A 14,632-nucleotide genomic window follows, 5' to 3' on the forward strand; every position below is an offset into this window, starting at 1 on the left:
GATATTTAATGTCAGACAGAATCTGAATCACTGCCTAAGCTAACATAAACCAACTTCTCTGTAATCTCTGGGTAAATTAGTTTTACCTTTGCATAGCATGAGAAAATGCCAATAAGCTTAGAAACACAAAGCTGAAAATAAGGCAGTAGCAAAATTACGTCATTTGTTTGACATGGTAGGGGATAAAATTGAAGAAATACTGGCAGCTATAATGTACTCATTTTTCATTCACTTTCTTACATAATTTGGATTTGAAAAATTCTTAAATGAGTGCATGTTACCTGCAGGCTTCTATGGCTACAAGCAGCACTCATCAGATAATCTCTGACTTTAAGTCAGAGATAATCTTTACCTGGGCTGCCTCAACCTACTCACGTGTGACCAATCATTTCCCTCTCCAGTATCCTTCAGAAATAACTCAGGAAAATTCTGTTCCAGGAAAGACCTGGATGCTTCCTGCTAAGGTACCAATCACACAATGGTTAATATTAACTTTCTGAAATAGCTTGGTTTAGAACTTAGCTTTCAGAAAGCAAGGTTAGAAAACAAACAAACAAAAGCATCTATTGACCTGGGATATCTTATCCTCAAACCCAATAAACTGGTTTTGCTGCTTGAGACACTGCTGCTATTGTTTGTTTCCTTACTTTGACCTGTGCAGCTATGGTAACTCCCACATCTCCATAGTTTGCCTCTTCTCCTAGTTTGACTTCCCTGCTCCTCTTTTCTGTTGACTTCTCAGAGAACCAGTTCTTTCAGCTCTTTCCTGCTGACTCCTTTGCTAGCTAGGCTGGTCCCCCCCAGCCACTACCACTACCCATTGCTGCAGAGGGCTGCCATCTCCCTTGGCCTTCACTCATCCTTCTTATATATTCATCAAGTTAGCTGGAGGATCAGTGTAAGCATAAAGACAAGCTCTGTGGTGAGGCCAGAGCACTTTTGGTAAGGAAAGTCTGAATCTACTTACATGCATGGGCTGAATCAGGTTTAATGATTCTTTAGAGTTCATGCACACACAGCTTGAGCAGAAACAAGACAAAATCATTTTATTAGGCATGCACAAAACAGGTAAGATAGACCAAGATTTTAGCAACTAACATCTAAGTCTACATGGAGCATGTGCAAATTACCACTCATCCAAACTTTCTAGCTTGCATGAGAACATCAAGAGGTCTCTCCCTGCTGCGAGAACCATGCCAATGCTGTATTTGAATCATTTTTCCAAGCCTTTGGAGACAAGAACTAAAAGCCAAGATTTTATTCCTAAACATGATCTTTAGAGAAGGCTGTGCCTTTTGACCAATGTTTCCCACTAAAATGCAGCTTGAGGTTAACACTCAGGCTAGAAAACATGAGAACAAACACAATTAGACAAGGTTACAAATGACTGAAATCCAGCTCCAATGACAACAAGTGTCATACACCCTGAATAACCAGCATTATGAGCTACAACTGTAATCAGCTTCCTCATGTTCCTGGTACCTGTGCATTACCTATGCTGCTCTGGAGCCATTTATCAAGGAAAACTATAAAAAGAATGTGTTTTCAGAGGTTATTTTTATACAGCTGTTTACAGCTTTATACATTCACTTGGTAAAAGGATGTTAAATCTGCTTCACAAATATTTAACCAAGCTGCAGCACGACTTAATTTTACTTCTCTTTCTGTAGAGAGCTGATAGCCATGCCTGGTGGTTGCCAGGTGGTTTACCCCTCACTGGAAAAGCATCCAGGCTGTTCATCCCTTTGGGTCCAAGACTTCCTTACTGGACCTCCATGTCAACCAAAATGTTAACCACAGCTTTTTAGAGAGTAGACCTGCTATAGCCAGGCTATTTCACTGGCTCTCTGAAAGGGTGGGTTTGGGTTTTTGAGGGGTTGAGGTGGGGTTCTGTGTTTGGGTTAGGGTTTGGGGGCAGCTTGGTTGGTTGGTTTGGTTTTGAAGGGGATGTTTGGGTTTTTGTTGTTGTTTGGGCTTTAGGTTGGTGGAGGGTTTTTTTGGTGATGCATTGTTTTGTTTTTTACATAGTACAAATTGCTGGAATAATAACTCTGTAAATTTTATGTTTACCACAGCTTATTCACTGAAATGAAAGCTCACAGACTTCATGTAATAGGAGACGGTGTTGTCCCATTTATTCTTCTTGTGTAGATTCTGTTAAAACTGGTCCAAAACAAATCAAAAGAAAGCTAAGCACTGTATGTTGTTCCCGAAAGAGATTTCCTAAGGCTTTCCCAGAAATGCCGTGGGCTTATTTTATTCCAGCAATTACTCAAAGAGGAATAATCAGCTGTTTTTTAAGTTGTAGGTATCAAGTTTCTGCTCTTGTTCAGGCTTAATTAGATTGTGGAATATGGTTGTCTGGGTAGGTGCATTAGTGTGACTGAAAATGAGCTCTCTTCTCCAACAGGTATTTCAGCATGGAGGCAGTGTTTCATGCCATGCAGTGCCAGCCCTGTAATGCTGAAGATGTGCCAGACTTAGAAATAAAAAGGACCTTGTTCTGTTTCAACTTCAGCCTTGCCCAGCATCACACGCTGACACTGGGAGGTCTTCCAAGAATGTGTGCCACAGGCCCTGCTAAAGCAGATACCAAAAGCACGTAACTACTGCACAGCTTTGTGCTGTAACAACGCTACTCCCATGCATGCATATTTATAAAGTCACTACTGAATAATGAAAGGACATTTGAAAACCTCTCTATCCAAAGATATATGAAATGCATGTTGTTGTGGGTTTTTTTTCACACTGAATTTAAGTGAAGAATATAGTAGAAGTAGCAGCAGAAGATAAAATTTGCTTTAGGAGAGTTCCAAGGAAGGAGGAAAAGGTAAGCAGCATCTAACAGACACGAGGTGCTTGTTCAGACATTTTAAACAGCTACTCTACTAAGCCTAGCTATACCATACCATACTGTCACCCTAGAAGCTACAACCAACAACTCCTAAATGGATCACAGGAGGCTGAAGATCCTCTTTGCTGAAATGCAGCCACGAGACTCTCACTTTGGGACTGACGCATTACCTGCTGCAGAAGCTTATCTGGAAATGACTAAGATAGGTAAGTAAAATACTATGAAGTAATAGAGGAAAAAGTGATAAAGCACAAAATCTCCTTCCATATCACAAACAGCACAGAACTCCTCAGGGTATAAAACACATCAGATGATAGAACAGACTTACAAAATCATGGGTGACAGAGTTAATAGGGAACAATTGTTCACTGTTTCTTGCAATACAAGACCTACAGATAATCAAGTGAAGCTATTAGCAAGTTCAGAAGGGAGACACTTTTTCACATAACACATAACTAAGGTATGAAACACTTTACTGGAGGAATGAATGTTTGCATCAATTCCAGAAGCTCTGCAACAAATTCTTCAAGGAGAAACCTGTCAGGCACTATTAAACACAACAAAATGAGCTGCAGGTCAGGAAGCCCCAAAGCAGCCTCAGTTCTGCAGCCTGGGCTGTGCCATCTGAGCTGCTCTCACACTCCTTTACCAGTCACTATTGCAATATCATGCATCAACACAACACCATACTAGAGGAGCTTTAGGTTTCACCAGGCATATGGCCATTCCTATTTTCTGGAACAGCTGCCTTACCTGTAGGACCGTACACTGACAGCAGTGCTTGTGGGCCATGCAGGTGCTTCAGTGAGCAGAGCACAGCACCACCATGGATTTGAGTTCCCTGCATGGTGGAAGTCAGCTTGCCTGTGCTATAAGCCCATCCCATCTAGAGAGACAAAGAGGCAAGTTTCAGCCTACTGCTATGTTTTTTAGAGTAATTTACTCAAACATGGACTTTCAGCAATAAAACATTACAGCATGAATATGCAAATAGTAAATCCCAGTCAAAAAGTAAATTAGCAAGGTGCCAGGTACCTTATCTCTTCAGTTCTATCGTGACTTATCACAGTTGACATTTCAGTGAAGCTGTAGTAGCAGATCTGAGTTTGAACATTCATAAGAAGATGCAATACACCAGCGGTGATGTCAGTAGAATGTCAATCTCTGCCTACTTCGTTCAGACTGAACTTAATCACAGGAACTGCATTAATAGTCAACATAAGCCATCTGTTTAAACGTGTGTTTTGAAAAGAACTGCCACGTACAATAAACATACTGTAATCACTTGCCTATCTGCCTATGTGAAACAGGGATTCTGCCATTTGCCACACAAAAACATTAAATTACAGGTTAAAAGCAGTTTTATATCAAGTTCATTGGTTTACATGTCAGGTCCAATGATCCAACAGTTTTGATGCAGTCTGGGAAGTATGTTAACTGCAGAGCTGCTGAACCAAATTGTTTTGCCAGGTGATGTCTAACTACCACGGGCTCACGAATGAGATTTATCCCGATTGTACATTATACTTATCTTTCACCCCTGATCCTGCATGGGGGGAAGAATTTACCCTCTCCTTTGCAGGCCAAAGCCATTTCAAGCAGCTGACACAACACAGTTAACAGCTATGTACCAATGTGGGAAAAGTCAGAAATAAGAAACCTCCCATTTTATCTGTCAGACTGGCTCAGAAAAACAGGCTTTCATTCCTTTGTTCTTCCTTGGAAGTAACATCTAATATGCACTTACAAGAATGAAACAACATTCACTATCACTTGTGGTGTCATTTCTAAGTAAGCTTTGTTAAATTAATCATGATAATGCACTGGTGCCTGGGCTTATTGAGAAGCAGCATAAATTATGAATCTGCTTCCATATGCACTGAGCAGGGATGCAGAGCCGGCTGCGTCCTTCCTGCTCACGGGTACACAGTGGAACTGTTACATTGATCAGCCATTAGTACACAAAGCATTTATGGGTGCAGTATAGAGAGGCTCAGAAACCGGAGGGGTGGGAGCTTTCTGCTGGGGCCACCTCCAACATTGATTTAATGATCAATGACAGCATTTATCTACCTCATACAAAGATAGAAAGAAATAAGTCTAATTTGACTCAGGCTATCTCCCTCTGTCTCTCAGAAAGAATTGAGGGACAAATGCCTGCAGCCTGTAGAACTAGAGCTAAAAAATCCCACACATAAGTGTCTTCGAGAGACACTTTATTGGGTTATTATAAGCAACACAAGTTATTTTCTCAAGTGACTCCCTTTGGTTTAAATTGCCTCTATTCCAGCTAGACCTCTTTGCTATGTAGCCCTTACAGGCACAACAAGCAGCAGTCTGTATGGTTTGGGCTCCCTTTCCCCAGCATCAGGGTGAGCTGTTGCTTATTGAGAGCTGTGTGGCTCCTCTGCCATACACAAACACACCTCTGGAGCAGCTCCCTCCTGAAACTGCAGGCAGTTGGGGCTTCCCTAGCTGGGCACTAAGGTTAGATACAGACAGGACAATGTACCCTCTGTTAAGATTCTTGTGGGAAACCTTACAAACGAGAGCAAAGCGTGGCTTCTTGGGCTATTGCCATCTTTAGCTTCCTGCTCTGTTTCCCCTAGAAGCACCATTTGCAATTCAAGAAAAGGGGAAGCCATAGATAACTATTTATCAGATCAAGCAATATGTAGGCAAGATTTCCATTAAGCAAAGTATCAGTCTATTTATTTTTCACTATTAGGAAAGATACCAAGTAATTTGACTGGTACAGGTAAGAAACAACAGAGAGCTGGGGGTTTTGTATCTACTACCCTAAACTGAATGTTGCTTACATCTGAGGCAGGGAACATACCCTCCTACAGCTTGTCAAAAGGGTTATACTCCTAATACCGGTGCTGTACCTGTCCCAGCCATGTTGTCTGCCCAAGGGGGAATACAGCATGCAGTGAAGCCACACAAAATGTTTACAAAAGCTTGCCAAGAATGTGCACATTTGCTGTGGTGACATTTGCAGTTACAGCTGCCTGAAGCTCTCCACATGAGCAGTAATGAAGGGGAGGCTTTAATATTGCAATAATTTCTTACCAGTAAATGTGTAAGGCTTTCACCTCATCAGGTTTTAAGTCTTAGTTTTCCACCACTTGCATTTTGTACTAATGACATCTTGCATGAGTATTAAAAACATTTAACTTGGCACTTAAAGCATTCTTCTGAGATTCCCTTTGCATATAATGTAAGCAGGACCAGACCACAGCTATCTGTAATACTTTAGAAAAGCCAGGATGGGCAAGACATCTTACATTACATTGCTGCTATTAGCCAAACCTAAAAGCGAAACACAGCCAGGAAAGTCATCTCCTGTATTCAGGAAGTGAAAGTGAATAAAACGAACAAGGGAAGTGTGATTTGAGGAAGAAAAAAAGATGGAGCCAAACTCTTGTCAGTGCTGTCAGAATGGACTGATAGAGGAAATGGGCACAGACTGAAACACAGGAAACTCCATTTGAATATTAAGAGGTGCAAAAGGAGAAAAAGCCCATAACTTTTTTTCCTCTGAGGCTGGTCAAGCACTGGGACATCAGAACAGGCTGCCCATGAAGTGCTGTGATCACCAGCCCTGGAAGTGCTCAAAATCCACATAGATCAGGCCCTCAGTGACATGGTTCAGTGCTGGGGAACAGTTGATCTTAAAAGGTCTTTTCCAGCCTTTTGTTATCCATTAAAAATCAAGGAGTCTTCACTCTTTTCCTTCCCCACAGACAAACTGATGCAAGACTGCACAGCTGAAATGCTGGCTTGGATCAGCTTTGACAGCACTCAGCTCCCAACTCCTGCTGCTAAACTTAATGGTTGGTATCAGCAGAAAGCAGTTCTGGCAGGTACAGCTCTGCCACGGGCACAGGGCTGCCAGAAGGGGTCAAGTAACACAGGCTGACAACCAGGGTATCTTACAGAATCACAGTTATGTAAATTAAATAATCTGATGAAAGCAGAGAAACCTCAGACAAGCTGAAGTTGGTTCCAGCATTTCAAGACAGCATCTGTTACTGTATTGTAATTTACTGGGCTGGTAAATGCAGGCTTACTGCCCACTGCGAACAGCTAATGGTTAGCACAGGAAGCTTTGACAAATGAAACAGCAGTGTAATGGAGACCCAGAACTCTGGCTAGTCCTCCCACTACAAAGAAGCAGGTTTTTCACTCACCTTGTGCTTCTTCAAACATTTCCCAATTTTACATTGAAGAGGCTGAGAAACACAAGCAGAAGAATCATCGAGATTCACCAGAAAGGAAGTAGGCTGGAAAATCTTGTTCAGTACTTTCCTGTCTAGTACATGCAATGCTTGACAAGGTCAGGCTCTCACTGTACCTCTCAGGATAGCTAATTTTGCAACGTTAGAACATTTATAGCCAGAAATAGAAAAGTAATAGCGGAGGGGATAACGAAACCAGAAGACAGAGCTGTCTGGTCACCTGTGGTGGTGTCTGGGCCAAACAGGCTGTTCATTCTTTTCACTCCTGCTTGTTGCACCCCTCCTCTCATCTCTGGAACCGTGCTCAATTGCCCCTGCCTCACCCCAGTTGCCAAATACCACCAGCAACCTGGGCTGTAGCCATTTCTGTTCCTGACAAGAGCAAAACACTGCTGGAAGCTCATTTCCTGTCATGAGGATCCCCTAAATGCAAAGGGCCAGCACCATAACACACACGATTGCTTAGCAATGCTGATGGGGGCACAACAGGCCGATACACAAAGAAGAATGTAGCCCTCTGCCCCACTCTTCAGGCAGCATGGCGCTGTGCACAGCCCAGGACAAGGGCTGGTTTGGAGCATCCACAGGTCTGTCCCCTGTGTTTGCTGTCAATCACCTTGATGCCAAGTAGATGAGTTCACAGACACTCTGCAACGTTCAACTTTGTTTTACCTCTGCTACCAGGACAGATTGTTCACCATAACTTTAGTCCTTTCTTCTAAGACACTATAAATAATGATATCGGAGTACATTTCAGTGACAGTCATCAGCATTAAGTCTACTGAAATGCCACCTCATTTAAATATGCAGATTAATCTTACATGGTGGGGTTTTTTTTGTTCAGAGAACACAGCAATGGAAAACAGACAGTATTTAATTAAGCCATTCGTTTTGTGAGTGTGAGGATGCTGTTTGTTTTAATCAAACATCCTGCTGCAAAAAGCTATCAATAGATGTGACTCACTACCTTTTCCACCTTAGCCAAATGTCATACCCAACAATACAGACACTCATACAAGCTAAAAGATCTATCACCTAGATACAGGACAACTGCCCAACTCTGATGCAGGCAGCAGTTGCTGGAGAGCACAGGGACAGCCCAGTGAGCACACAGCCTGTGGCCTGTCCTCCCCAGCAGTCTGCAGAGACAGGCTTTCCACAGAATTACACATTCATCTAGCTGTTCCTTCCTCAGTTCTCTGAGCACACACGAAGTTACCAACAGGCATTAAGAGTTAGAGTAAGACTAGAAAGATTTTTGCCCATTAGGCCCCACCATATACTCAATCCTTCATCACAGTCACTATGGCTGACTGAAAAGCCAAGCCGCAGGAATCAGCTTCCTCAGAGGGGGCATGAGGAGGTGGCATGAGGAGGTGGCATAGATGCTGTTCCCAGCAGTGCCTCTCCAGAGCCAGTCCGAGAAATGGGAGCAGCTTAGAGCAAGTGGTGCAATAAATGGAATGTGATACTGCAGACTCTGTGCTGCCCAATCCCCAGCCTACACGTCTGCTCTGTTTGGCTTTTTAGGTCATAGATATTTGTTTCCCTTGGTATTATTTCCGAACGTTACCTGAAAAGCAGCATAGTTACAAGAACTGTGTTTTACCCTCCTCTACATGGCACCACAGGCTGTATTTAACTATAAGCTGCATGGATTTCTGGAAGGAAAAACATAGATTTGCTTCACAGTAACATTTGTCCAGCACTGAAGAAGCACGCTTAAAATAACTGGGTTTGAAAAGGCCAGCACAAATAGTACCTCCAGTGCAGCTGAAACAAATGATATTTGCTTAGCAAAACCTGAGTCCAGGATCTTGGCAGGAAGAGCTTCTTTTCCTCAAACAATTGTGAAGGGTCGTTTTAGGAATGAAATTAAGAGGTGATGTTCAAGCCAGTGAGCACTACTGAGCACGGCTGATCAGACCACTGCTGTAGAGTCGTTCACGCAACTGCAGTTTCATGCTATTTCAGAAGTTCAGACAACTTCTGAAGAGTCTTTTTTAACTCTGTTTGCTAATGCCAAGAGATGGATTTGCTTCTTGCTGTTGACTCTCATATAAGCATTGATGCATTAGGAGCTTTTCCAGGCTGAAGTATCCAGTTGCCTTCCTGTTTGCTTATGCAGGTGCTTTACGTACTAGCCCAAATAATGCTGACGCTTCTGGAAAGCAGCTGCAGCACAGACAGCGCTGTAGGTGTTCGCCACTCAACAGCTTATTTGACGTCTAAGAGCACAAGAAAACAAGTCCTGTGCCCTCTAACATTCAAGCAAGTTAAAGTATTTGAACTGTATTATGGCTCTGCACTGCTGATAAGTACAACACCCTGAAAAGCAACACCCCGAAGCTCAAAAGGGATCAAATACTCCCAAATGTAAAAAGACACACTAAAATGGAAGGGATGGGACCAAAACTGTTCTCCATCTAATGTTACAGTCATACTTAGTCCTGAGTGTGACTAATGTAGCTGAATAGGTACTTAATTCAAAGTTCTTACATTAAAAGAGAAAATTAGCAAGGAAAATCCAAAGTTAGATTATTTACCAGAAAAACACAGGCAAAATCCAGCTGTCCTTTCCAGGCCTGACCTCTGCCTTTGAATCTGGTATGGATGTCTCCTGCTGCTTTCAGCTGAAGGATCAAGCACCCTCTAGCCTGCAGGCCGACCATCAAACTTCTGTAAAGAGGCTTTCTCAGAAATAAGTCATTACCTAAGGAGCCTTAAACCCAGCTGTTTTCTTTCAAACAACCAGGGCTGCAGACTTCACCTCTTTAAATACCCGAGTAGATGAGCCCAGCTGGAACCTTATTTTCCTATGACAGGAAGGGAGGACTTTCTCAATGGACTTAACTCCTTCCCTACCTGATGAAGGATGAGACTTCACAAGCACATCTCTTGCATGCCCATTAGCCTGCAGAAAAGAAGGTTCACAGAAGATCTCATTGGTGTGTATGAATATCTGATGGGAGGGAGTGAAGAGGATGGAGTCAGGTTCTTCTCAGTGATAGCCAGTGACAGGACACGAAACAATGAGCACAAACTGAAATACAGGAAATTCCACTTCCACTGAAAGAAAAACTTGTTTACTGTCAGGGTGGTGAAACACTGCACTAGGGCTTCCAAGCAGATTGTGGAATCTCTGTCCTTGGAGACGCTCCATTCTTGGGTCCTAGGCAATCCTTTGGAGCTGGCAATACAGTCTCTAAAGGCCCCTTCCTGCCCCAACCATTCCATCATTCCGTGTCCCTGCAGTAGAGCCCTGGCATGGCACATATCACAGAGCAGACACCCACTGCAGTGTGACTATATGCGATCCTCTGACACATGTAACTGTTCTCTTCTCTATTAACCTCGGCCTCCTTCTCCTTGTGGGTATACCTGTGAAAAGTCCCAAGAACTGAAAATGAGTGTTGAGCCTGCAGAGAGAGCCTCTACCTTCCTTCAGCAGACCCCATACAATAACCAGTTAAATAGGGTTGTTTTGCAGCATTACTGATTTCTCCTGGAAGTCACCTTTTTGTAATTTCACTTCTCCCCACTTCCTTCAGGGTTTCCCTTACAGTCACTTTGCCCAGGCTGAAGGATACAAGTGTCAGTGCATCACCTCCAGCTGCGTGGGTGCCAGTGCATTTAATTCTTTCCTTTAGCACAAAGGCTTTATTATTTCATTTGATTTTAATCAGTTTCTGAGAATATACCCAGCCATTCCCCTGTGCAAGTTGCTCTTTGTGTGAGGATTCTGTTTTTAGAAGCACCTCACGTGAGCTGGGTCGAGGATTAGCAGTGAGCATTTCTGAGCACTTGTGGTCACAGTGAACATCCTTTGGGCTTTAATCGGAAGGGAAAAAATCCTTCCTGGGGAACTGAAGTCTGAAACAGAATCAAATGATTGAGTGGCCAAGCAATACCAGCACCTCCCATGAACAGTCCCATGATGTGCAGGCAGTTATGCTCTCTCCAGAGTAGGGCAGGGAGAGGATCTGCTAGAAATCTTTCTGAAAGAGCTTTTAAGCAGTATATTTGGCACAAGCAAGGCTCTGTTTCTACAGCCTCACAGGGAACACCGAAGAAAACGTTCCCTTTTTGTGCCCCACACCCGTGTGGGCTGCTCCTCCATAAAGCCTTCATCTACCTTCACATAATGAAGCCTGCAACTTAATCAAGGGAGGCAGCAAGAGGCCTGGACTTCCAGGACAGCGTTTCTGCCTCTCCCCCCTCGCACAGCTGGGGTTTCTGTGAGTTTGTCTGGTTTACCCAGGCCCCTCAGCAGGAAAGAATTAGCAAAAATGAAAGGGAAGGTGGCCTCAAACATGCAGGAGCTGTGCACCTTTGTATTTCTCATGGTGTTAAAGTGCCTCAGCCACTCACCATTTGCTGATACAGGACAGGGAGATATTATCCTAATTTTATCTACTTGAACAATGTATGCAGCAAGTCATCAGTTCAAGCAGGAATTCAACAGAGAGATCACAAACTATCCTTTCCTCTTTTATATTGCTATCCTATCTGCTTCAGTTTCAGGAAGGATTCAATAGCTGAGTTACTGAGGGTTATAGCTTCAGGGTACATTCCTGGCTGAAGCACAATTACCTAGCAACTTCACCCTGAGAGCTGTGAAGCAGCCATGGAAAGCAAAGGTAAATAAAGATGCTAACTCAATCACCTGCTCCATAGGGACCCCAGGGAAGAGCCAACTCACTGTTCAGTGTTAACAGTGCAGGTCTGTCAAGAGAAAGAGAGCCTTGCCTGCAAGGGCTTTAGCTCAGAAGCTGAGCTTGTTATCTTCAACACAAACTTAGTCCAAATCCCCCACCCCTGCTGTAGGAGAAAGGCTGATTCCCAAACAAACTGTACCCCTCTCCTTCCGCCTTCCCACACAGAGGGCATTCATTTCTGTAAATATGAGTGCTGTCAAAAATGGCCTGTTTAACTGATGTACTACCCAGGAGCTGCGGCAGGGTTCAGAGCCTGCTGTGTACACATTCTGTGTGCCTGCTTAGGGACCAGAGTGAAAAAACAACCCTTCCTCACCTGGAAAGCCATAAACAAGAACACCTTTGTCTTGGTAACTGCCTAATCCTTCAGGAGAAATGTAAACCAGCCATTCTGCCCGCCTCTCCTCTACAGGTTTGCTCCATAGCCACCGTTTTATTTAGCAGCAACTACCTCGATCTGAAGCAGCAGAATATGGTACAACAGCATGAGAGCAACACCAAGCAATGCAGTGCTTTAAGGTATTCTTTAAGAAATAAGAAAATTAAAAGGTAAGAAAATCAACCCAAAACTTTTATTTAGTACAAAACTTTCAGAAGACAAGATTAGTCTGTTGGAATGTTTGAAGTATTACACTGACAACATACTTATTAAAGACAATTCCTGCTTCCCTAAGGTGTAATCCCGTTTCATATTGCACCCTTTATTCACTGCTTTCATTCTTACAGAGCGGCTGTAAAGCTGCTCTTCTGCAATACCATCAAAAAAGAAGTCCTCATTGAAGATGGGATTTCTGCTTCTCTTTATAACAGTGCTTCTCTGCTTCTGTGTTTTCCCCGGCACCAGGGAGAAGGTGATATAGCAGTTGATGGTTTTGGGCTCTACAGAGTCCTCATATAAACCCTCTGCGCTGATCAGGCGGATCCGCAGCCTTTCATTCTCCGAGCAGTATTCAGCCAATAGCCTCAACGTGCCCCCCTTGGCCATCACCACCATACTCTCTCCCACTCGTCTCTCCTGGCTGCTGCCCAGGTCCAGGGGAAAGATGGGAGAACAGGACATGCTGCAGGTCCGTGTGGTGAGCAGCCCCCCTGAGGCCCGCCTGATGGCACTGGGGCTGTTATCAGTGGAGCTGCTCTCCTCTGTGGAGAGGGAATTGTTCCTGGGCATGCTGGATTTGTTCTTGGCTTTCAGTGCTCGGCACAGCAAACCCTCCTGACATTGTATTTTGATTCGGGAGCAGGATCTGGGAGGTGACCTGCTGAGAAGGGGAGAGCTGAAAGGAGAGGAGTCACTGGAAGAGGCTGTGTCACTGTCACAGGCACCTTGCCTGTGCAGAGAGGGATGCTTGGGAGGGAGCCTCACAGAGGCAAAGCTGATAGCAATGGGATTTGACATACTCCCTTTGCCAGAGAGCGTGTTAGCTCTGGATCGAGGCAGCATCAGGCCGGGCAGAGCAGTACGTGGGTCACCATGGAAGATGGACTCCTTCCTCCTGGTGTGGGGACTCTCCAGCAAAGTACAGAAGCCGTAGGAAGTGGGGGCTCTGGGAAAGTGAGGCAGGGAGAGTGCTGCTTGGGACTGGGGGTCGGAGTTGGTGCTTTCCTCCTCCAGGTCTGGGATCTCTTCAGCACTTTCCACCTGAATGAGATGTGGTAAAGAGCTGGAGCTGTAGCCAGAAGAATGAGTATCTGCATCCTCTGAACTGTGGTCCTGGCGGAAGCCAGTGCCCTTCACAGGGCCAGAGCTGGTCAGCCTGGGGGGAATGCAGAACTCAGGGATTCTGTCAGGAGTGAGCACATTGGGAAAAGCAGCAGCCCCCAGATGGGATTTCTCTGGCAGATTCTGGCCAGATGGCAGTCCCAGGAAGGAGGAGCTAGGGATGCTTCCATTTTCATGTGATGCTCTGATCTTCTCCAACAGCCACATCACTGCAGCTGGACAGGAGAGCCTCAAATGGAAAGAGTTTGAAGTACAGATCCACCTGCAGACACACAGAGATGCAGAAGTACATGAACACACTACAGCCAAAGCATCACAGGATCAACCAGGTTGGAAAAGACTTCTAGGATCATCAATTAACAGCTTGAGGCCGTTTCCTCCTGTCCTGTCACTTGTTACTTGGGACAAGAGACCAGCCCCCTCCTGGCTCCATCCTCCTGTCAGGTAAGCTGTAGAGAGCAATAAGGCTCCCTATCCCCCATCCTGAGGCTTCTATTTCCCAGACTATAAACAACCCCTAATGAATACTATTCGAGACAGGACTAGTACCAGCCCAGCCAACCCATGGCTTCAAAACAGTCTCTGCCCCGCACACTGTCTTTAGCAAAGTCAAACAGATTTCAGCACAACAGAACTAAACCACTAAAGAGACAAACCAGCATCAGGACACCCCCAGGAGGAACAGACCCGCTCTGGTAAACGCCGCCGTGCTTCTCCGTTAGCAAAAGACGCACCTTATCAAATCAAAGCCGCTTGTTTCCAGCCGAGCTCGCTCGCTCCGAACAAGCTCCACGCACCCCGGCGGCTGCCCAGCACAGCATAGCGCAGCCTGCCCGGAGCCGGCTCTTTTATAGCGGCGCCGGGCACCTCCCACCCCGCCGCCGGCAGAGGGAGGGGTTCGCAGCACCCGCGGACGGGCGGAGGTGGGGTGATGCTGCCGGCGCCGATCCCGCGCTGAGCCCGTGGACATGTGCAGAGCAAAGGGCAGGGATCGTGTAAAGGGGCCTTTCCAGAGAAGGGCACCGGAGCTGGTGCAGGGCCTGGAACACAAGTGTGATGCGCACCGGCTGAGGGACTTGGGGGGGGGGGGGGGAGTCTG

The 14,632-nt window shown here is 45.0% G+C and overlaps 1 protein-coding gene and 1 long non-coding RNA gene across 2 annotated transcripts; one reads left to right on the forward strand and one right to left on the reverse strand.

Moving 5' to 3' along the window:
* Positions 1 to 2,732: 2,732 nt before the first annotated feature.
* LOC130601349 (uncharacterized) lies at positions 2,733 to 4,323 on the forward strand. Its single transcript, XR_008972652.1, has 3 exons — positions 2,733 to 2,830; positions 2,926 to 3,060; positions 4,247 to 4,323. It is a non-coding gene; the product is annotated as an uncharacterized LOC130601349 (long non-coding RNA).
* Positions 4,324 to 12,318: 7,995 nt separating this feature from the next.
* Positions 12,319 to 14,330, reverse strand: LOC130593897 (C2 calcium-dependent domain-containing protein 4C-like). The gene is made up of 2 exons (XM_057399384.1): positions 14,268 to 14,330; positions 12,319 to 13,795 (listed from the first exon to the last, which is right to left on the reverse strand). Exon 2 carries the CDS (start codon positions 13,738 to 13,740, stop codon positions 12,442 to 12,444), a length of 1,299 nt encoding a protein of 432 aa, XP_057255367.1. The 5' UTR covers positions 13,741 to 13,795; positions 14,268 to 14,330; the 3' UTR covers positions 12,319 to 12,441.
* Positions 14,331 to 14,632: the final 302 nt, after the last annotated feature.

This window comes from Pezoporus wallicus, unplaced genomic scaffold (assembly GCF_028554395.1).
Source record: "Pezoporus wallicus isolate ANWC-B61680 ecotype Strahan unplaced genomic scaffold, APGP_CSIRO_Pwel_v1 contig_3952, whole genome shotgun sequence".
NCBI classification, from domain to species: Eukaryota; Metazoa; Chordata; class Aves; order Psittaciformes; family Psittacidae; genus Pezoporus; species Pezoporus wallicus.

Bases quoted from the DNA above. Each gene is read 5' to 3' on its own strand.
- LOC130593897 (XM_057399384.1), bottom strand. From the start codon at position 13,740: ATGTGGCTGTTGGAGAAGATCAGAGCATCACATGAAAATGGAAGCATC.